Raw genomic sequence first — 22,873 nt, 5'->3', positions numbered from 1 at the left:
AGGGGCTTGCACGGGCCACCACTGACATTCCCCACATCGTGGGCCATGAGCATCAAAGGCTTGACTAAGGCTTCCTGCAGCAGACGGAGCTACAAGTCTTAAAGGAGTGGAAAGAGAAGGTGGAGAAGGAAGCAGGTCCAACAAAGTGCATGAGTCTTCTCAGTTCATCGAACCCAACACACACCAAGTTGCGATTATCCCAAATGATCAAGTTTTTTCTCCACTCCTTTCTGTGTTCCCAGTTAACAATGGGATTCCATTTCAAATGGTTCAGTGTGGGTCTTGATGTTGGAAAGAACTGCTTCTTTCCAGGTTCTGAGCAATGGTGAAGACTGTAGAGCTGTCCAGAAGGAGGGGTGAGCAGAGTTGGGTAAGGCTGCTGTGGAGGATGTGTCGGAAGCCAGGACAGGGATGAGGCCAGGGCATGCAGGTGCTCCAGAGACCTGCAAGGAGCATCCCAAAAGGCCTCTGTCTGAGTTGCTGCTCCTTCTCTTCCAGGACGGACACCTGGAGCCTCAGTGGCATGACTGTCTTCCTGCTTGTTGGAAGCATCGTTGCTTCAATGAGGCGCCAGATCTGCAGGGAGGCAGAGGGGTTCCTCGGTACTGATCAATGCAGCTAGAATTTTATGGAAAACATTCCTTGATTGGATCCTATTTCCAAAGGGATTGGAGGCAGTTCCTCCTTAATGCTGGTGCATCTATTTATACAGGCTTCCAACTCAGTTGTATTTCAAAGCTCCGCAAGCAGATAAGGAGCAGGAAAGCGAACAGCACTGTGAGTTAGTGTCAGCCTCCTCCATCCTCATCCCTGCCCTGCTGGGGGCTTGGTGCTTGTGGCTGGTCCATCTCCAGGGTGATGTGTGCATTGCCTTGCTGCTCTGCCTAGGAGGCTCAGCAACGATCTCAAGGTCCATTTGGAAGTGGAGCTGGTGTGCATGCCCAAGGCTGGGCTTCTTTTTTTTTTTTCTACTTCCTTCCCAGGCCAACATCTCCTAAGGGGACCTTGACCTTCCAGTTACAGAGGAGTATTCAGTGCAGACACTTTGCACCCATTCTGTGAGGAAACAAAGGCATTTGCATTCTTCAAATAAGGGCTGTTGGGATCCTTCATCTGCTCCTGACAGTGCACCTCTCTATGTGGGAGAAATGTGGCTGGGGGAGGTGGTGGCATGTCCCTCTCCCTTCCTCCCTCCCCCCAGCAGCAGACACCACTGCCCCTTTAAGGACTCACTGCTTCTTTAGGATTTGTATTTCAGGTCTGTGGCTGGGATGTGGGTTTTCTCGTCTCTGTGATCCATTCATGCTCCCTGGGTTTCTGTGCTATGGCCACTGGAAGTTCCACATCTGCCCCAGCACAATCTGCTAGGAGAATCGCAGAGCACTCAGTGTGAGATCCCGATGTCCCTCTGCCCTCAGCCTCGCCCAAGCACAGTGCGCCGTATCCGCGGCTGTGCTTTTGCAGGCCTGAGGTCTCATCCAGCTCGTAGTGCACCTGGGCCACAGACAGACCAGCTGATGGCTGCAGAGGGCCAGGCAGATGCAGGACAAAAGCCCGATGACAGCCACATCTTGCCATGATTTGGTGAATGCTCCCACAGAGATGACTTGGGCCCTTCAGGTGGGTATCCAGCATACCAGGGCCCCAAGCACCTTGGAGAAACCTGACACACGTTGAGGGCTGCTTGGAATTCAAGCCACCATTTGTCATCAGAAGGATCCCAGAAAAAAAAAAAAACAAAAATGAACATTTGTGCATTTTTTTTCTGGTACTGAAAATACCATTTTTTCCCCTCTTCCTTCCCGAGAAGCAGCTCCCACACCTTAAGGGAGGGAGCCAGAGATGGAGCGTTATCTGATGCAAATCCATTCTAAGAAGGTTGTGGGGGCCATCTGGTGTCCGATGCAGACAGGGCCTGCTGAGAGATGAATTGGGAGGATGGGGGACAGAGGGAGCAATGGGGGTGAAAGACGGACTCCTTTTATTCGTGTCAAGACACAGCCCATCGGGAAGAGGGGAGGGAGATCACCTTCTGTTGTGTGAAGAAGATCAAAGCAAAAAAGAGAAGGCTAGGGCAGGCCAGGCTGCTGAGGGGGAGAGGCCCCCGGCCCAGGCCACCAGCTGCCCCCGGCCCAGGTCACCAGCTGCTGCATGGGCTCCTCATCAGGACCCAGCAAAGCCCTTTGCCACACCCACAGACACTCACCCTTCCTGAGAGCTCTCTCTCTCTGGAAGTCCCCATCCTCGGCTCTCTATGTGGAGCTGAAATACTTCTTCAAATATTTGGAATGTGTAATTAAATATCTAACGCCAATTAGCAAATTACTAATGAAATAATCAGGAGCTCTTTTATGGTTTCTAGTTTGGCTCGGATTTTAATTCTAAGTGGTTATTGATTCGAAATAGAGCAGACTCAGAGTTGCACAACATTAGGTAGGTACGTGGCTACGAGACGCACACAAGAGAAAGCAACTATCAAGGCCATGGATTCTTTAAGCCTGTGAAGGAGGAGGTACCCAAGGCCACAGGGGTTCACTGCCCATCACCAGCAGACGAATCAGGGTCACAGATGCCAAAGTTTAACACAGAGAGCCAGAGCCTGCACACACCACCTACGGTGTTATGGGCCATGCTGCACATATCTAGAGCCCTTCCCTCACCAGACTCCAGGGCAGAGCGGGGGCAGTCCAGCTAACAGAACCTCAGGAGGTCATCTGGCTTCTACAAGACTGGAGAATAACAATGCAAGTCTTGGGGATTTTCATGTATGGGACAGACTGCAAAGAAAACTTCCCATGAGGCGGCCCATGTTCTGGCGTAGCAGTTACGACTGCCAACCACAACACCAGCATACTATATGGTGCCGGTTTGTATCCTGACTGCTGCACTTCTAATTCAGCTCCTTGCTAGGGTACCTGATAAAAGAAGAAGTAGAATATTACCCAAGTTTTTGGGTCCCTGCCACCCATGTGGGAGACTTGGAAGAGGATCCCAGCTCATGGCATCAATCTGACCCAGTGCTGGCCTTTGCAGCCATTTGGGGAGTATATCAATGGGTGGAAAAATCTGTCTGTCTCACTCTTTGCAACTCTGACTTCCAAATAAGCACATGAATCTTAAAATAAAGGAAGCTTCACTTGATTCCAGGTGTGGACAGAGGCACAGGGTGCATGGCTATCTGTTGGATGTGGGACACATGGTCACCTATGCAGCATGGGGGCCTAAACAGCCACAGAATGAGAAGTCACATGATCACCTCTGGAACTCTCAGGGCACCATGGTTACTTTTGCAGGGAACCAAAACAAGTTCAAGGTTCCAACAAGATGTGCAAGGTATTTACACCAGCCCTTGGTATGGAAAAGAAAGTGCTCATCACACCTGATTTAAAACACTGAAGCAGGTGCCTGAAAGTTATCTTATGCTGGTGTGTTGGAAAAGCTGAAGTTACTAGAAGGTATGAAAAATGCACAACTTGATCTTCCCACCACTCTTGCCTCCCCATGCCATGTTTACCAATAGGTGTTGTCACTGTTAGAAATCATAACCATCACTGCGTTGTCCAGGCAGACCTATTCCTGGGATTGCATTATAGCTGCTGCTTCCCGTAGTTCTCACAACTGACCTTTGGGGGGTGCACGCTGCCATTGTCCCATTCCACAGAAAGGAAAAATGAAGCCCAAAGAACTGCAACAGTGTGACTACCTTTGTGCAGCTGGCAGATGCTGGAGTCGGGCCCAGAACACCAGTACGTTGAATGCCCAGGCTGGCTTCAGAAGGAATCTCCACACTGTCTCCAGAAGGAGGCAGAATCATCAGAAGGAGAACTCTAAAGCCGACCTGGAGCCATGGCCCGCCAGACTGTCCACAGAAGAGCTGGCTGAGGCCTCTGCAGGCTGTGCTGTGGTCCAGCTGGCCTGAGCTGGCCCTTGGAGGGAGTCTGGCTTCTTGGCTGCACCTGCTTCTGCTTCCACGTGGACCAGAGCACAGTCTGAAAACCTGGCTGTCCCCCTCACCAGCAGTCCTCCCCCTTGGGGGGCAGGCGGGGAGACAGCCCTGCGCACAGCACAGGAGTGATCTAAACACTCCTGCTGCTCAAAGGGGAAACGTGGATTTCATTAATTAATACATCAATAGAAGCCAATGGAGAAAAACATGTCTTGTTATCTGGCTTCTCAGATGCTAGACATGGGCTCATTAGCCTTAAGCATATCAGCCCAATAACACTATTTATTCCATACAGAATAATGATCTACTTTAGGGGAATACTGCAGTGAACCAAAAGGCCGCGTCCATCCATTATCTCTGCTCACTGCACGTGCACGCACACACGCACACACACACACACACACACACACATGCACACACAGCTGCCATCCACCACAGGGACAGCATATACGGGGAGCCAGGGCACTGCATGCTGGGCCGGAGCCTGGACTGTGTGCACCACACCAACACACGGCTCCTCCGAGCAAACCACAGAGACCCAGAGTCACCCTGCTCCGGAGAACACCTACCAAGGTTACCAGGATTGCAGGGCAGAGTTAAATCTGGGTCAGACAGATTTGTCCCTCTGGTCCCATGAAGGTCAGTGGAGCAGCCTGATCCAGACCCCTGCCTGGGAGGGGAGGGGCACCAGTGCAGGGAAGGAAAGAGGCAGGGAGTCTGTCTTCCTGTGATTTCTGACTAGCGCCGGGCACCAGAGAGGCAACAGGATGCAGTAAGCCACCATTCCTTCTCTTTAAATGATTATCATTTGCTTGCTTTCATTGGTGGTGTCTTCAGAAGGTGCCGTTAGAACCACAACAGGATCAAAAGCAAACTTAAACACCAACAGCTCTTCCCTTAGGCTCACACAAGGCCACTGTGAGCAGTAACCTTATGATGACCCTATAGCAGTCCTAGGGTTTACTGCTGGTTTATGGGCCACTGACCACTAGGTCTATGATGCTGGATTTGTGAATGTGGGAACCAGCAATTGCAAAGTAGCAGCCTCCAAGCAAGATCTCTGTCGCTTGTAGTGTCCCTCTGACCCCTTAAACTCTGCAGGAACTCCTAGTTCACTCCACTCCACAGACCCCGGGGTCCAGTACTCATCACTTCATCACACTCTCAGCCCCCAGTCAGCACCTCTTGATACCTCCTCCACCAGACACTGTAAGTGTGTCCCCAAGGTACTTTCAGTGGACAGGGCTCAAGTTGGAGCCAACACCCTCAATTCCACGTTGAGCTGGCAACGCATCATCAGTCACAGGAGAGCTCAGAAAAGGAAAGACCCCCTGCCAATATCTCCAGGAACCCGGATGAAGGGATTCCACAAAAAGGGAAAGGGTAGTGACTTGAAAGCTAAAGAGCTGTTGGGAGGGAACAACTGGGACACAAAAACCAGCTTCCAGTGGACACTGTCCTGACAGCAGGTGATAGAACAAAGCAAGCCAGCTAAGTGGGCAGATGAGTCCGTCTGATGCTGTATCCGGCAGGGGGACCATCCCCTCACTACCAAAGCAGGCACGGGACCACCCATTACACCCTACACGCCATCCTCTGTTGAGTTTTCCATTTGTGAAAAGGAAGGGGAAGACATGCAGAGAGTGATTCCGACTTGGTTATAGGCCTTGTGTGGACCAGTTCCGTGTAGAAAACTAAGAGTTGTGCGGAGTCATTGAGCATACCCTCAACTGTCCAATGAGTTCTTCCTGAGGGACCCAAATGCCCCCTTCTTTCTCACACTGACAGCCCAGGGAAGACACCACCACTACCCTGAATGGCGACAGCCTCTGCCATGGGCAAATTACCCATGGTGGGCAGCTTACACATACCCCTGATGGCAGAAAGGCCCTTTGATGTAGGCTGCCAGCCATAGGGGCAGTCAGCAAAAGTCATTAAAAGCAATATCTTTGCATCCAAGTCAATAAAATGTAACTGATCACTCTGAAGACCAATAGCAGGTACAACTGGATTTTGAAAAGACAGAGGAGAAAGAGGCCAACACTTTGCAAAGAACTGTGGGAAAAAGGGACCCAGGGACAACACTCTCCAAGACATTCACAGGGGTCCAACATGCTGGCACTCATACAGCTGCTCTGTTCCTAAATCTTACCAAGGAGGAAGATGAGGATCTGAACAGAGAGAGGGAGAGAGAGAGAGAGAGAAGGGAAGCACAGGACCTTGCTGCCCCCATTGCCACAGCCCCTTCTTTGGAGGTTGGTAGGCAGATATGGAGTCCCAGGCCAGGGAAAGCTACAGAAAAAAAATCACTAGGGCCTATTCCTGGAAGTTGAAATGGGATTTCTTAAAAATGCAGGTTTGTGGGGTTGATGCTGTGGCATAGCGAGTAAAGCCACTGCTGGCTATGATGCCAGCATCCTATTGGGTCACTGGATTGAGCCCTGGCTGCTCCACTTCTGATCAAGCTCCTTGTGTCTGGGAAAGCACTAGATCATGGCCCAACAACTTAGACCCTTATATTCACATGGAAGACCAGAAGCAGCTCAGGCTCCTGGCTTCAAACTGACCCAGCTCCAGTCCTTGCAACCATTTGTGGGAGTGCACCAGCAGATGAAAGAACCTGTCTCTCTCTCTTTCTCTCTTTCCCTGTCTCTCCCTCCCTATCTCTGTAACTCTTTCAAATAAATAAATAATATTTTTCAAAAGCACAGGTTCATGTTTCCGCCTTCTGCATAGTTCAGAGCTTCTACACTGGAAGGAGACAGAGATAATTACCCACTGGATGAAAGAGGAAGAAAAGGACAAGGTCAGTGTCCTTCCTCCAAGGTTCACCTGACACCTTCGACAGGGCGAGGGTGGAGCCCAAGCATGCAGGTGTCCCCATTGAATCCCCAGCCCAGTCCAGCAAACGTGGTCCCCGCAGAAACTCTCTGGGGACACCCTCGCACCTACATTGAGTGATCCTGGCTGTGACCCTGGCAGACCAGTGAACCTCAGCCACTAGCATTGGTTACCATCTATGAGTCCACTAGAAAGCCCATCCTTACGCATGGGATAAGCAGGTTACAGGGCTTCTGCAGAAGGAAACTCAAGCAGCAGAATGTCCTTTGGTGGCTTGTAAGCACAGGGCCCACTTCGGCCAGGGGGGCTCCATTTTGAAGGGCATGGATTGCTTCCTAAGTGGCATCGTCAGCAAGGGAGATGGGCCTGACACAAGGGACCCCTGGTGTGACCTCATGCTCCACCCATGCCCGTGGAGACTTTATCTTCCACACTTGGTCCAAATTCCCAAGAGAATGTGTTTGCTTATTACTCCTTCTTCCCTCTTCTGCCTCCACTAGGCCCTCTCTGCCAATCTATCCACACTGCCATGCCCATGTCCAGCAAGTTCACTGAGCACTCCATCTCAGGGTCTTCAGGCAAATTCTGCTAGTTTTAGAATCTGCCCTGACTCTTGGGTCCAGCATCTCCCAATCTCTTCCCTTACCTTTCCTGGACCCAATGAAGGAATTTCTCTTTCCATTCGTTGACAGTAACCTAATCAAGGGATATGTCCTTGACCTCTTATGACTGTCAGCCTTGAGTGGAACCAGGTTTCCTGAAGGCAGTGGTCTCTCCTCATCGCTGGGTGCCCCTCAGCACCGACCACAGACAGTGCATGTCATGGAGCCAGTGGAGGTACACAGCAACCCAGTTCTTTTAGGGATGCAGCATGGCTGAGCCCGTGTTGGAAGGAAAGGCCACTTTGCTGCTACAAAGTTTGAAGTATTTGCTTTAGATTGCTTTGGGAGCCAGCATTGTGGCACATTGGGTAAAGCTGCTGTCTGCAGTGCCGGTATCCCGTCTGGATGTTCATGTCTCTCTCATCTGTTCCACTTCCAATCCAGATTTCTGATAATGATGTGGAAAACAGTAGTGGAAGATGACCCAAGTGTTTGGGCCTCTGCTATCCACGTGGGAGACATGGATGAGTCTTCTGGCTCTGGCTCTCTGGTCCAGCTGTAGCTGTTGTGGCCATTTGAAGAGTGCGTCAACAGATCCTCTCTCTCTCTCTCTCTCTCTCTATCTCTCTCTCTCTCTCTCTCTCATTCCTATAACTCTAAGTTTCAAACAAATAAATAAATACATTTTTAAAGCGATTGCTTTGCATACAACAGAGGAGATACAGACAGATATGATATTACACTGTAGACTGAAGTTTCTTGTTCCTGGAAATATCGGCTGTGGAAGCCTGATTCCCACTGGGATGATGCTTGAAGGTGTGGCTTTGGCAAACAGATCAGGTCACATGGGCAGAGATCTGGTGAGTAGGATTGGTGTCCCTACAAAAAGGACCCTCACCACCACCACCACCCCCCTGCCCCTCCCATCACATGAAGATGCCTGGAAAAGACGGCAGTCTGAGAATCAGGAAATGCATCTTCCCCAGACCCTGAATCCACCCGCACCTTGATCTTGACCTTGATACATGTCTGCTGTCCACCAACCGCACATTTGTCACACTTTGTTAGAGCAGCCTAAATGGAGCAACACACACTCCAATCCGCTTCGCAGCTAGCCTGAGTCAAGGTTACTCTGAACCCTTGCAGGGGGAGAGCCACCGCCCGCCATCCTGGCACCGGTCTATTCTTGGCGGCGCTCACAGCCAGCTTGTGGAGAAGGTTGTTTGTCGTTACGTCTCTAGCAAAGTCTGGCTTTCTCCGTCCAATCTTTGTTGGAACCTTCTGTTCCCGCCTTCAGGTATAAGATTCATTCCTGCACCAGTATCAAAATGGTGGCGGAGAGGGGTGGGAAGGAGCCATCTGCAGGAGGTGCAGAATCTTCTCATTCGGCCCCCGCAGCCTCCACTCGCACCTCAGTTATCCGGGCTCACCACAAAACATGGTTTAGCATTGTTTTGTCAGAGCCTGGAAGACCAATGTTCCCTCTCTGGGGTGACCACTTCCTTCCTGGGCTGCTGAAGCATCCTTAGACCCCAGGTAGCAGGTGCTGCGGGCAGGGACCAGCACAGGCAGATGTGCAGAAGATCACATCCCCAACTCTGCTTGTACATTGGACATATAGGCTTCTCTGATGCTTTTTGATTCACCACGGCCCTGCTGATAACACTTGAGGCATGCCCCCACGGTCTGTGCCTACACTTGGGTAGGGAGCCACACAGTCCCCCACTAGAAACTCCAGCATCAGATTCTTAAGTCCAGGAAAGATGGTAACAAACACACAGTTGGATGACTCGGGACACCTTGGACTAAGCAAGGCAGGTACAAGGCTGGGCTCTACTTCTACAACTGGTTGGACAACTGGTTCATGTCCAGGCTCATTCCCAGTGAGGACAGATACAGCCTTCCGAACTCCAATGAGTTCCATGGTCTTGTCCAGAATGTTCTGATCTGGGATCACAAAAAGAGACAGTTCACAGGTCCAGGATTGGTAGAATGACTTACTGGAGGAGACGGCACCCAATTTTAAAGCATGATAGACAGTAGGCAACAGCCAGCTCAGAAAGGCCCTTCTGAGGGTTACAAATCATTTTCCTTTGCAAGTCCTCCTGGGCTGTAGCATGGCTTTCTGCCTTCCCAGAATCAGTCCCATCCTGATGTACATGACCATGGAAAGTACTCAAAGAAACACGAGAAGGCCTTCCTACACACAGATGCCTGGGAAGCTCTGTTCTCGCCGTGTTAGTCCATCCGAGCTGTGTTAACAGAATCCCACAGACGGGGTGACTTACTCACTAGAGGAGTGTGTTTCCCACCATTCTGAAGGCTGGAAATGCAGGATCGTGGGTGGTGTCTGGAGAGAGCCTGCTGCCTGGCTTCTACACAGTGTGCTTGCTCTACCCATGTTCACATGTAGACTAAAGGGTAAGACGGCCCTCAGCAGCCCATTCTGTCTGATCCTGATCCCATCCATGAGATGGTTACATGGAAAATCCAGATCTTAATACACGAACTGGGAAGGGACACAGACACTCAGGTCCTGACAGCACCATGCTCTGGGCTTGTCAAGTGTTGAATCTAAGGACCTCTGGATCTTTGCTATGAAACGCATTGGCACTCCCTGCTGGAACCTTCCCTCATTCTATCATCCCCTCACATCCAAATCCCATTCTTCATTCAAGGCCCATCGCTTCATCTCACCCAAGAAGTGGCTGCCCTCTTTAATTCTCTGTTCCTGCCACTCTGATGCTCAATCATGTCACCGCTGACATGCGTGACAGGAGCACCTGGGGGGAATCTCAGACACAGATGGACAGGCCATCCTCAAGGCGCCATCAGCAGCAGGAGACAGACTGCAGGTGTGGTCATAGCTTTTCTGACTTCGGTCCCTCCAAGGGTCACCAAGTATCCGTGAGCTTCTTAAGAGCAGGGTCCTTGCATTACAGCCAGTGCCCAGCACAGAGCCCAGAACTGTTAGGTACAGAGTGAGTGAATGCTTCCTTCCAGCCAAGAGACAACAGATCACCATAGGGCAATCCCTTCGTCCTAAGAGGTCAGAACAACCCATTCTGGAATCAATGAATTCTTTCCTCCGGGATGACAAGCCTACTTCAGTCATTTTCAGTCATTACAAAGCGGGCTCCAGAGCTCACTCCATACATGCCCGGGCACAAAAGCTGCAGCTAGGAGCACAGATAGTGAGTTTTTCTGAGTCTTCAGCTTCTTGTTCTCTTAAATGGGTATGTTGGACACAATGACCCCCTCCTCCCTGCACTAGCATACAATGAATGTAAATGGAGAAATGTTTTTGCCATTCATATCCAATGAAAACCAAACATTTTCAATGCTGGGACCACACAGCAGTACCCCTCATGCTCCCTGGAGAGCCACAGATAAGGAACGGAAGGCAGGGTGTGGGTGAGGCTGCCATCACTGCCCACAAATGCTCTCACCTCATCTTGTCTGTTTCCTGGCTGCTGCTGCTGCTCCTCCAGCCAGACACAGACCCATCTCCTATCCACTGCTCAGGTTAGGAGACCCTAAGTGCTGGAAGAATGGGTCTTGGGAGAAGGAAATGATTCACACCCCAGCCCAGCAGGCTCACAGCCACCTGCTCCCATCACCACCCACCCCCCAGGCCCCAGGGGGCACAGAGGCATGACCTGGAGGGGCTCCAGTCACACTGGGCGGATCTATTACATGCATTAAAATAATTTACACCCAGCGCTCTAAAGCGTTTAATTCGTCGTGCCATCATCCATTCCAGCAGCGTTCCTCTTCACCGTGAATTATTTTTGAAGTATTTATGTGGCCCTCACCGAAAATTTCTCCAGTCAGCAAACTGAGAAATGGAAAGGCATTAAGAGGAGGTGTTGACCCCAGGGTCACAGGCAAGAGTGTGGCCGGGGTCATCAGGGTGGGAGAGGGGGCTAAGCTGGCCGTGACCATGGACTACACCGGCCGGGATGCCGGGCTTTGTCCTCCCTGCCCACACCTGGTTTTTGCTGTTCATAGTTGCAGTACTAACGAATGCATGGAGTATTTCTGTCTGCGAAGCACTTCCCCAGGAGCTCAAGAGCTGCCCACAGTGAGCCCACATGGTGGATAGCCCAGGCTCTTTCACAGATGAGATGCTGTGCGGTGCCCATCAGGCTCCCGACAGGAGCCGTTTGCAGCCCCGCTCGGACACACACACACAGACACATGGAAAGCAAGCAGGGCCACCCCCAAACTCTCCAGCGGTCAGCCGAGTGAGTGGGCCAACGTTCCTCTCCATTCAGAAGCCTTTATACTAGAGACTGCTGAAGCAACTTCCTTTGTAGAAGCTAGCAACATGTCCACAATACCCTTGTGATCATCAGCAGACAACTGAGCTGAGAATCTTCATCCACCTCATAAATATTTCTCGAGCTAGGTGTACGGAGCACAATTTGTATCAGAGTTGTGAATGGCATCAATCCGAATCTTGGTAAGGGAAGGACTACAGACCACAATCATATCAGCCGAGAGAAAGAGAAGGCATCTTCAGAGAGGAACTGCTCTTTGTGCGACACTGCACGACACAGCGGCCAGGCATACATGCACCAAGCTTCACTGAGCTGCAACTTAAGTGAGGGAGAGCACCAAGGGTGGACAGGGAGAAGGCAGGAGGGGACACAAGCCAAGGCCCTGGGACAGAAACTGGTTCAGCAAGTCTGACATACCCAAAGCCATTTTGGCCCGGGACAGAGTACCGCAGGAGAGTGAAAGATGAAGAGGCAGAGATTGGCCAGGTCCCAAAGGCTGGTCATCAAAAAGAATGACAGGTGGACAGATGCCACCGACATGGGTGAACCTGGAAAACACTGGCCAAATGAAGCAAGCCAGACAAGGTCAAGTGTGATAAGAGACGTCCTTCTGCGTGTGCAGAAGCTGGCACGACACAAGGAAATCTACAGACAGCATGCAGACTGCTGGCCACCAAGTGGGGTCCAGGGGCAGTGGGAATGAGGGTTTCATGGGCATAGGCTTTGGTTCATGAGCAAGAAAGATGTTTAGGAACCTGAAGTCATCAGTGGTTGTACAACATGCTAAAGGCAGTGCCATTGGAATGTTGCTTCAGTAAAATGTAAAAACCAGACTGGTCTCCTGGGCCACCCCTCACCCCCAGCTCCTCCACCTCATGGCCGGCCTTCAGAGTCCCAAAGGGCCCTCTCTTTAAGCACCAGGAAAGCCTGACCCTGTTAGAGCCACAGGTCCACTTCCCAGCTCTAGACTAGCCATCCCATATCCAAATCAGCAGGCAGCCAGCCCTTTCCACCTCCTCCCAGTATGGCCTGGCCAAGGAGTTCTTCCACCTTCTTTCTCCACAAGGCCACTGCCTGCAGCTCTGCTTGCTCTGCTGAAACCTCAGCATGTTGACTGGAAGCTCAACGGGGCGCATCTGTCCCTGCCCTGACCACTGGATCAGTCCCCACACCCACTGGGCACGGGTGGGGGATGACTAGGACGCGTGTCTCTCAGGGCGAAGGCAGGAGTCTACCTCTGAGCCTACCCCCAGCCAGCAGCCACACGCAAGCCCTGGGCGCCACCGCCTGGTGCCAAGAGCCCTGCTTTGTGTGCGGCCCCAGGACACAGCTCTCCAGGCGCGCTGCCAAGCACCGGGCCACCGGGTTGACAGTGACCCGCCCTGTTGGTCCGCTGAGCTCCTGGAGGAAGGAGACAAAAAGCGAAACTGAAAGCCGACCCAGCAGAGTGCTCCGACCTGCTGGACTCTTCCAGCTGCTGCCAGCACACACGGCTAGGGAGAATCTCTCACGCTGGGTGCTGCTGCTGTCAGCACTGTGCTAATCCCGCACCCCAGCAGAGAGGTGCATGACGCCGGATGGATCCCCCGGGACACCCGCAGCTGCTCTTACTGGTTTTCTGGTGTTTGGTAGCCCAGGATGTAAGGCGTGGTCTGCCTGATGGATGCACAGTGGTGCAGAGAAATAGAGACAGATCTTGGCTCTGGACCAGGCGCACGCCCTACACAGACACCCCCACAGAGGTTTCTATCCTCAAGACATCTTTCTCAGCAGTTGAATCTTTTGACCAAAGATACTGGTTCCTTCCAGGCCAGATGAACGAAACTGCCACCCCAAATCACCTTGTAAACAAAAGAAAAAAAAAGGTGCAGGAAACTCCTGGAGACCTCCGGCTTCCCTGTCTCCAAGTGCATCCTTGGTGGCAAAAACCTTGACCTCTGAGTCTCACCCTGCCTCCCCCACCTCCACTGTCTGGCTTTGCTGTGAGCTGTAGCAAGGGTGGCACACTGAAGACAAATCGCAGCAGGCCACTTCCTGTCTGGTCCAGTTTCCACTGGGAGACTATCCCTCCTCCACCTCTCCTGGGTACCAGGTACCGGAATTGATGGCGACTCCTTCACTGCCTCTTCTAGCAAACTTCTCATAACCCAATGCATAAATAATCACATGTTTTATAAATAGCCGTGGACAAGAGGCTGTAAAACAACGAAGATATATTTGTGCCTTTATGTCCCAGGAATATTTTCTGAAACGACTGTTTTATTTGGTGTGGGTTGAATGGGGGCCTGTGGATACAGAACAGTTCCCCAAAGTTTTTCCAACCCCTCCCCCCAGGTCAGCCCTATAGTTAGCAAATTGATAAGGTTCCATGGGCAAGCTTTATTCGTCCTGACACAAGCCTATGACACTTTATAAAAAGAAGTAATCCAGAACAATCTCTAGGTAATTAACACCTAGATAAACAAACATAAATTTCTATATTGCATTTATTTGGACTACCACTCAAATATGCGTGAACCATGCTTTTTTAATTAAAAGATAAATCCATGTGACACTTAGCCTCAAACTTAATTATTCAGCATAGTATAATAAAAAATAGAGCCATTAAATGTGTCTAGCACTGTATTTCTGTATTAACAGCGAAACAGTTCGGTCTGGGGTCATTTAAATTTCCCCCCTCCTCTTGGCTTGTGATTTCCCTGTTCACATAAGCCTTTCCTCTCCCTCCTCGCATCCCTCCCTCCCCAACCCCTCAGTGTCTCTCTCTCCCTCTCTCCCTCTCTTTTCTCTTAACACCAACAGGTGAAGATATTAAAACCCTGCAAAAACCCGTATGTGGAATCCTCAGCCGGGCCACATTTTTTTAAAAGATTTATTTATTTTTATTGGAAAGTCAGATATACAGAGAGAGGAAGAAAGAGAGGAAGACCTTTGCTCCGATGATTCACACCCCAAGTGACTGCAACGGTCTGTGCTGTGCCGATCTGAAGCCAGGAGCCAGGAGCCAGGAGCTCTTCCAGGTCCCAAGGCATTGGGCCGTCCTCGACTGCTTTCCCAGGCCACAAGCAGGGAGCTGGATGGGGAAGTGGGGCTGCCGGGATTAGAACCGGTGCCCATATGGGATCCTGGCGCGTTCAAGGCGAGGACTTCAGCCATTAGGCCATCGCGCTGGGTCCAGGACCACATTTTTAATATTGCATTAGATCATGATTTTTTTTCTTTCCCATGGAAACATACCTCTACTTTAGCAAAATGTGCCCAGCCCTTTGCTTTTGAAATGAAGATCACAATATTAAATGCTAATTTTGGGGGGATTGTGCTTACAACTCACCAGGTGAGATTTCATAATACACTGTTACAATACGAATGTTACACAGAGAGGGAGAGGTGTTTCAGATCCCAAACTGCAAGCAACTGCAGGTTTATCTTCTTCATAGAAGTTTCTCCACACAAAATAGGGTCTTCCACATGAGCGATCAACCCCTGCTCAGCAGCCTAGGCTTCTGTGAAGAGAAATTGATACTTGAGACATTCCCCACCCAGATGTGAAGTAAGAGCTAAGATTCCAGCAGCCACGCCCTGGAACAATGTATAAAATAATGACCACCTACCAGGCATCACACTGAGCATTTTCGGCACCTAAGCATCTTTTGTCTCTATGGCAAGGAGCAATTTGAATCCAAGTGTCCCATTGGCCTTAGATTTTGTGATCCGATTCAAAAACCCAACCCTTGAACCCCCTAAATCTATAGGTGCTCCCAGCAGCATCTCACAGGGACACTTGGATCATGGACAGCAGTGGCCTTGGCTTGGCCAAGACAGATGCTGTTAGAAGGAGTGGGCTCAGGTTCTCTGGGAAATCTTGTAGTCTATGGCACATCAGAGTGCTTGGCCACCCTACGTAGACTCCCACAGACAGGGGTGTCACTCTCAGAGTGGTCACACCCATTCACACAGGAATTAACAGGAGCTACACAAAGACACTTTGATGGGCCCAGGAAACTTAGACCCACTGCTTTCCAGGGAGCTGAGGCACAGAGGTGCAAATGGGGAATGACATGAACGATGTCTAGGATCCTAGATGTCCATTGAAGAAACCGTGTATGTGCTGTTTTGTTGACAGTTGCCTCGGCTACCCAGGTTCAGGAAGCCCCGCGTGTGTCAGCACCCCCGCCATCTGTGTTCCCTGGGATGCCAAGCCGTGCTCCTCTAAATCTCATGCCCCAGCTTACTCCCTCTGTGGATTTTCCATATGCTATCTGCTTGGAACCTCGGCACATCTCTTGTGTGGTCATCCGGGAGACAAAGCAGTGATCCACCAGGATTCCAGGGCAGCCTCCCGCCATACAGAAGACCGCTGCTCATCTCGACCTTCCTCTTGCCCATGGACATGGACACGGCCTGACTTACCATACCCTGGTGCCAGCCACACATTCCACGCGTGTGTGGGATGAGCAAATGGAATCACGTGACCCCAGCTTTTCCCACTGCACCGCCTTCTTTCCCAGGCACCATCCTCCCACCCTGCTGATGTGAGGGTACGCTGGCTTTCCAAACAATGAAACCACAAAATGAAAGTTTCAGACATTTTCCCTGGAGTGTTTAAGGGAATGAGTGGGGAAGGGGTCCCAGTCACCTGGCTCAGGGTCACCCCTCCCCAGTGACTTTATGTGGACCTAGCTATTCCTGGCATGAAATTCAGTCCTCACTTCTCCCTAATTTACTCTTACACAGGAGTCACAACACCCAGCACTTGTAGACTATTTCAGAAGATGCCTATACGATTTCGCTGCCATATTGCACTTATTGCTCATAATTTTACAGACACGATCTACGAACTCAGGACAGTTAAACTGTTCAAGATCACGCAGCCAGTAAGTAGTTTAGCTAGGGTTCAAGTTTAAGTCATTACACCCCAAATTTTGTATTCTTTACACGGTGCTGACCCGCCAATCGTCTGTAGCTCTGAGTGCTCAAAAAAATCTTTTGATGGAAACACATATTGATGCTTCTTAAAAATGCCTCCTACTTCGTCTTATTTTTATTTTTTATAACAGCTTTATTGAGATATAATTCACATACCATAAAATTCAGCCTTTTAGATTGTACAATTCAGTGGTTTTTAGTATATTCACGAAGTAGGACAACCATCACCGCTGTCTAATTTTAGAACATTTTTATCACCTCACAAAGAAAACTCAGACTCATCAGCTATCACGGCTCTTCCTCCCCTCCCTCTGCCGCAGGCTGCCACTAGCTTACTGCCTGTCATTGCGCATTCGTCTGCTATGGACATCTCACAGAGGCTGGATCCGAGCGTATGTAGTTCAATGCCAGACCCCCTGGAATGCCTCCAAGGTTCACCCACCCAGACTGTAGACAGTCTTTATCTGTTTATGGCAGAATAATATTCCCCTCTGTGGTCATTCCACATTTTGTCCATTGCTTCACTGCTTGGCTTCTTCAGGTAAATGTGGCTCCCTTCAAAATCCATATGTCCAGTACCTCTTGGCAGTGTGAAAGACTGACGTCACTTCCTCGTGACACTTACCGTTCCCCCAGGCCCACATGCTGGAATGCCAAGCCCTCTAACGCAGGACACACTCTGCCCCCAGATCCCGTCTCCCCACGGTGGTGTCCGGCCTGACTGTTGTGGGTGTGACCCTTGTAGGTGTCAGGTCCATCACACAGGTGGTGTGCATTGAGGCTGCCAGCCTTCTTCCAATCTTCCACTTCCCGACCCCTCCCTCTGTGAGACTGTGGACTATCCCCTTCGTTAGCTCCCACGCTAGGACACAGATGGGCTCCCCACCTGCAAGAAACAGGCTGAGCACACAAGTCCCGATAAAGCACGGCAGGTGCCTTTGCTAGCCAGACCCCAGCAGTCCACTGGCTCCCAGGGCTGCAGCATGAGGAGTGCAGATTTGCTTTGCAGACCAAACGGAAACAAAAGAAGTGAAGAGAAGCTCTACCCAACCGTTGGCAAAGACACCTGCACTGCTCTCAGACCAGCGGCAGAGGCTTGCTTCAGGTGGAGGCCCCAGGCCAGGGACTTCTCTGCTTTCTGCTCTTTTCTTTTTCTTCTAGAAGAAACATCCAGATGGGCCTTGGACAATTGGGAGGTGAAACACTTCTTTGCTTCAGCAAAGTAAAATAACAGACTCCAGTGCTCTGAGTGTGTGCTGGGATCACTGCACCGAGCAGCTCCGTGTTTCTGTAGTTTGATGTTACTGAAAACTGTGATTGTGAAAGAAGCATGGTTTATGCATGCACTTGGCATGTACAAGCACACATAGGTGTGCACGCGTGCACACACACACACACACACACACACAGTTTGTGCTTCATGGAGTCTTTGTGCCCTGAAAAAACACACTCCCACACTGCAGAATGCCACAGGGTCTTTCCAGGGTGGTCTTGGACCACATCTTGCCAAAGTTGGATGCACCCACACACATATGCCAGGATTCCTCTTTGCAGTAATCGTAAGTGAATAGGAAAAGCTGTGGATTTTTGTTTTTTCCAGAGGTAGAGGTTTTATTGCGTAAAACACTGGATAAAACTGGACTGCTTCAAAGACATTTTATTCTAACAGCAGAAAGGAAACAGTCATTGCTGAAAAAAAACAACTTTTAATACTTTCTATACCAGAATAAAGTTCTGTCGACTGATGTATTATAATAATAAATAATGACCAAGAATAAACTTTAAATACAAAGTTTTCTACTTGTTACAAGCATAGCAACGAAATCCTCTACTCTAGTGATCTCAGATTTCCTCCAAGATAGATGTAGTTTTCTGGTGCAGGAATGCAGACGGTATCACAGACTACAAAGTCACAGGGCAAGGACTTGACATGTTTAGATATGGGAACCTGATGACATTCAGAAACTGACACAGATCACTGCGGCTGTCACTTGTTTGTAGTACAAGTTACAAATGTTCTGGAGAGAAGGCCTGTGTCAGAGGGGGGAGTCAGGATGGCTCGCACTGGACAAAATGGAATCCACACACACGCCACAAAGGAGAGGGGATGTTCCCAGTGTCACAAACAAAATTATTGCCTGTCGCATCTGACGATGCCCAGAGGACATGAGCGCGTACTGAAAGAGCTCCCAAAGTGCTAGAGATGGAATGTGGCTCTCAGGTTTTTTTTTCCTCTATTTTTTTCTTTTATCTTTTTTTTTTCTTCTTTTTAAATTTTTTTTTTAATTTTTCTTTGCTAAGATACCAAAGGCGGGGCAAACACACAGAAAGCAAGCGACTGGCACAGTCACCAAACACAGTAGTGCAGTTAAAATCCTAAAGCTTACTACAGTCCGAAAGTTTTCAATAACATCTCAGTCCTTTCTCTAGGCTCATAGAAACAGTTGCATTAAGTGTATCAACTCGATTTAAGTAAGGCAGTGAGAACTAGACTAGAAAAAACAAGAAAGCAGCTTGCTCTATGCCGGATGGGTCCAAGGAACACAGCGCTCTACACTGAAACCTAGGGGAGGAGGCCCCCTAGGACCACGTAAGCAACTCACTCGGATTGCTCATTAGCCTCTGGTTCCTTCTGTTCTCAGGATAGATAGTGCTAACAATTGTATTTACATTGATTGCAGTTTAGTGTTTTAGTAAACTGCTGTAGGCAGAGCTGAAGTTTTTAAGGCCCTGGGGTTTTATTCTGCTCTCCCAGCCTGCAAGGAAATATTGACTTTTTTTTTTAAAGTCTGAATGATTTTGTTTTAGAAGCAGTTAATACTTCCATACCTCTCTCTACCGTCTGCAGCAACAGCACCAGCACAAAATAGATAAAAGGGCTGAGCTCTTGTGCCATTGCGGCAGATTCCAGGATAAACTGTTAACCAGCCTTCTGAAATCTCTCTCTCTTTCTCTCTCTCTTTTTTTAAATGAGTGAAGTGTGTCATTCCTGGTCCTTGGAATCTCCCCTCGGTGCGGTGCAGAATTTGATGAATTTATGCTTTCCAATCAGTACAAAAGCTAAAATCTACAAAAATATAGAACACATTTGTTTTTACAAAAACAGGCATCTTTAACTCAAACAGTTTTCTTCCTTAAGAAGTAGAGCCTGGGATGTTTGGATTCATCTTTTAGTCCAAGCTATTTTGTGAGAGCTTGCTGGAGAAGAGACTCTTGCTTCAGGTCTGTGACATTTATGAAAATTCACACAGAGATGAAAAAAAAAAAAAATAAGGACCAGAACAGTCAACATTCAAGTAAAATTGTCTAAAATTATAAATTTGAAAAAAATCAATCTTTCTCTGATCATGTCAATTTCCATTTCTCATCAGCACCTTGATGGTTAAGCTTGGCTAACTTCTCGAAAGTCATTCCTACCAGGTACCCTATGTGTTATTAAAATATCAACCGTATTCATCATTCAAAAAAAAGTTTTTGGACAACCACCGGAAAATATCTCTCAATACTGCAATTTGATCTAAAAAAAATAATAAATTAAAAAAAATGAAAGAAAGAAAAAAATCACTCATCCAACCTGCATTGGGCATCTGTCTGCAGTCTCCTGAACACTGATTCATTTAGCTGCGTTTGGTTTTTTTTTTTTTTTTCTTTTTAATGCACATTTAAGACCCCGTCCTCCGCAGTGGCGGGCAGCCCTGGTGCTGGCTGCGGGCCGTCTTAGGTTTCTCGGAGAGTGCAGTCAGGACACCACGGGAATCGATTTTCTAGGCAGTGACCGCTCCAGCCTGCCTGGCACCACAGCTGCCGCCCCACACGGCTCATTAGGGTGCTAGGCAAACGACAGCAGCCGGTGTCAGGTTCTAGAGGTGTTTTCAACGCCGAAAACACCTCCCTCTTCAAGGCAGCGCTAGATCATTTAGATGGTATCGTTTTGCCGTTAAAAGCATTATTTTTGGACAAAGACGACTTTCGAGTTGGAAGGGCCCCCGGTTTTCTCGAGCTCGGAGGACACGAGCATTTGTAATTTGTTGCTGTTGTTGCTGTTGTTGTTGTACTATTTTTATTTATTTATTTATTGAAATTACTTTCCTACCCACCTGCGCTGTTTGGAAGTACTGGTTGCCAGGTAACAGTTTAGCAGCCATGTTCAAGGGCTGGGTGTTGTTTTTGTTTTTAATATATAGATATAGATATATAGATATATTTTAACATTTGTGTAACTGTTCTATACACTAGTAAGGGGAGTCATGTGTGATTTTTCCCCCCCTGGGAACGCTATTAGCGAGCTGTTTCACCGGATGCAACACCTTCACGCTGTGTGAAAATCCTATTTGCAAGGCGCAGGTCGGGCTGCTCAGTGGCTGTCCTCCTGGCCCTTGCCACCCTCCTCCGCCACCTCTGCTGAGCTCCCTGCCCTCATGGCCGTGGGCTCCTCAAAACTCCCGGGAGCCTCCGAGTCGACTCTGGAGCGCTTGAACCTGCGGTCAGGGTACTGGCTGTTGTCAAAAGGCATGCGATGGACACAGAGGACATGGGTCTTCAGGTTCCCCTTCTGAGAGGCACTGTAGGGACAGTAGCGGCACTGGAAAGGCCGGTGACCTGCAAACAGAAAGAGGGGCCGGTCAGTGCTGCTGCTCACACCCTCCCAGTGCCCTCCCGCTCGGAGGACTCCCATCCTTGTCACCAATATACCGTTGCAGCTACTCTGGGAAAATCAGGCACCTAAAGGAGGCTGAGGTTCCCATCCAGAATCGGCAGGTGGGAATAGAGAAGACACCGCAAATGTTTCTTATCTTGCAGGACGAGAGATAAAATCAAGGACACGAGGCAGTAACTTAGAGAAAAACGAAGAAACAAATTTTTCCCAGCGTTTCACGGAACACAATTAAAAACTTATGTTTTGCTTATATACGCTGAAAGCTGAATTTTATATCATTCTCAGGTGTGATAAAATATCATTCTCATTTTCCCCCAACCACTTCAAAAAGCTTAAAAATCACTGTTAGTTCCTGAGCTCTATGCCAACAGACAACAGGTTATATATGGCCCATGGGCCATTATTGTGCTATCCTGGCTACACGGACTACACAGTTCTCTTTTCTATGAATCTGATCCAGGTCCCAACAAAAGTCTGTTCCCTTACTTGGCCTCCCATGAACTTGGCAGATTGTTGAAAAAAACCAAGCTTGACAATGGAGTGTGTTTGCGGACTGGGGTGAGACAGCCAGTCTCCAGGACCAAATTGGATGGGCTGAACCAGAAAGGGTATTTGGAAACCAAGGGGAGACAGCAGGGGCGACAGGGCAGCAGCAAGGATGGTAACACCAGCAGAGCCCGACCGACTCTCTGAGGACGAAGACTTTGAATAGAGATCACTGAAAGGAAACTAGCTTGCAAGGCTCCAGTTCAGAGCAGTAAGCGGATGCGCTCCTGGGCAAGTCGGCCTGGCTCCCCCGATTCTGCCCTTTCCCACACTCCTCTTGCCATCCCAGGGAGCCAGTACTGGAGGACTGGATAGGGAAGCGATCAACGGGACAGTGCTGGGAGGCTGTGGCTGGTCCCTCCTGGGAGCTCCAAGGGAGGGAAAACCCAGGAATTAGCCTCACCTGCTCAACAAACACATGAATAAATGGATGAACAAAGGGGCCCAAGAAGTTACGCTTGGAACGTCACCAAACACCCTATTCAGCACTTTTCTAGAGCACAAATGGCAGAGGCCTGTGCGTGTAGCGAGCGAAGCAGCTCTGTTCTTGTGCAACTCCAGATCACCACATGTGGGAAACGGGCATTCACCTCGCCACCAAATCACACGCAGGGCTAGATTTTTGTCTGTCTTTCATAGACTTTAGGAGTTGCCTCACTTTTACTCCCAGCCAAGCGCTCTCCGCCACTGATTCATTCTCCCTGTTGAGTCTCTCTAAAATCCCACCCTCTGGGCCCAGCACAACAGCTTAGTGGTTAAGGTCCTAGCTTTGCATGTGCCAGGATACCATATGGGCACCGGTTCTAACCCTGGCAACCCTGCTTTCCATCCAGTTCCCTTGTTGTGACCTGGGAAAGCAGTCGAGGACAGCCCAAAGCCTTGGGACCCTGCACCTGTGTGGGAGACCTGGAAGAGGCTAGTGACTCCTGGCTTCGGATCAGCTCAGCTCCAGCCATTGCAGCCGCCTGGGGAGTGAATCAGTGGATGGAAGATCTTCCTCTCTCTCTCTCCCACCCTCTGCCCCTTCAGAAGCTGGTCCGTGGCATGTCCGGACTCTGAGCCTGGCAGCCTG

General features: G+C 49.6%; 1 protein-coding gene across 2 annotated transcripts in view; it reads right to left on the bottom strand.

Annotated features, from left to right (window-relative positions):
• Positions 1-20,778: 20,778 nt before the first annotated feature.
• Positions 20,779-22,873, bottom strand: part of ZNF536 (zinc finger protein 536) — a 370,703-nt gene continuing 368,608 nt past the window's right edge. For both annotated transcript variants that reach the window (XM_058674846.1, XM_004595001.3), the window contains one exon: positions 20,779-21,197. In XM_058674846.1, the coding sequence (XP_058530829.1) occupies positions 20,953-21,197 (245 nt within the window). In that variant the 3' untranslated portion in view covers positions 20,779-20,952. The remainder of the gene's footprint in view (positions 21,198-22,873) is intronic.

This window comes from Ochotona princeps, chromosome 16 (genome assembly GCF_030435755.1).
Source record: "Ochotona princeps isolate mOchPri1 chromosome 16, mOchPri1.hap1, whole genome shotgun sequence".
In the NCBI taxonomy this organism is placed as follows: Eukaryota; Metazoa; Chordata; class Mammalia; order Lagomorpha; family Ochotonidae; genus Ochotona; species Ochotona princeps.
The sequence above is the reverse complement of the archived record's forward strand: the minus strand, read 5'-3'. Positions and strand labels throughout refer to the sequence as shown.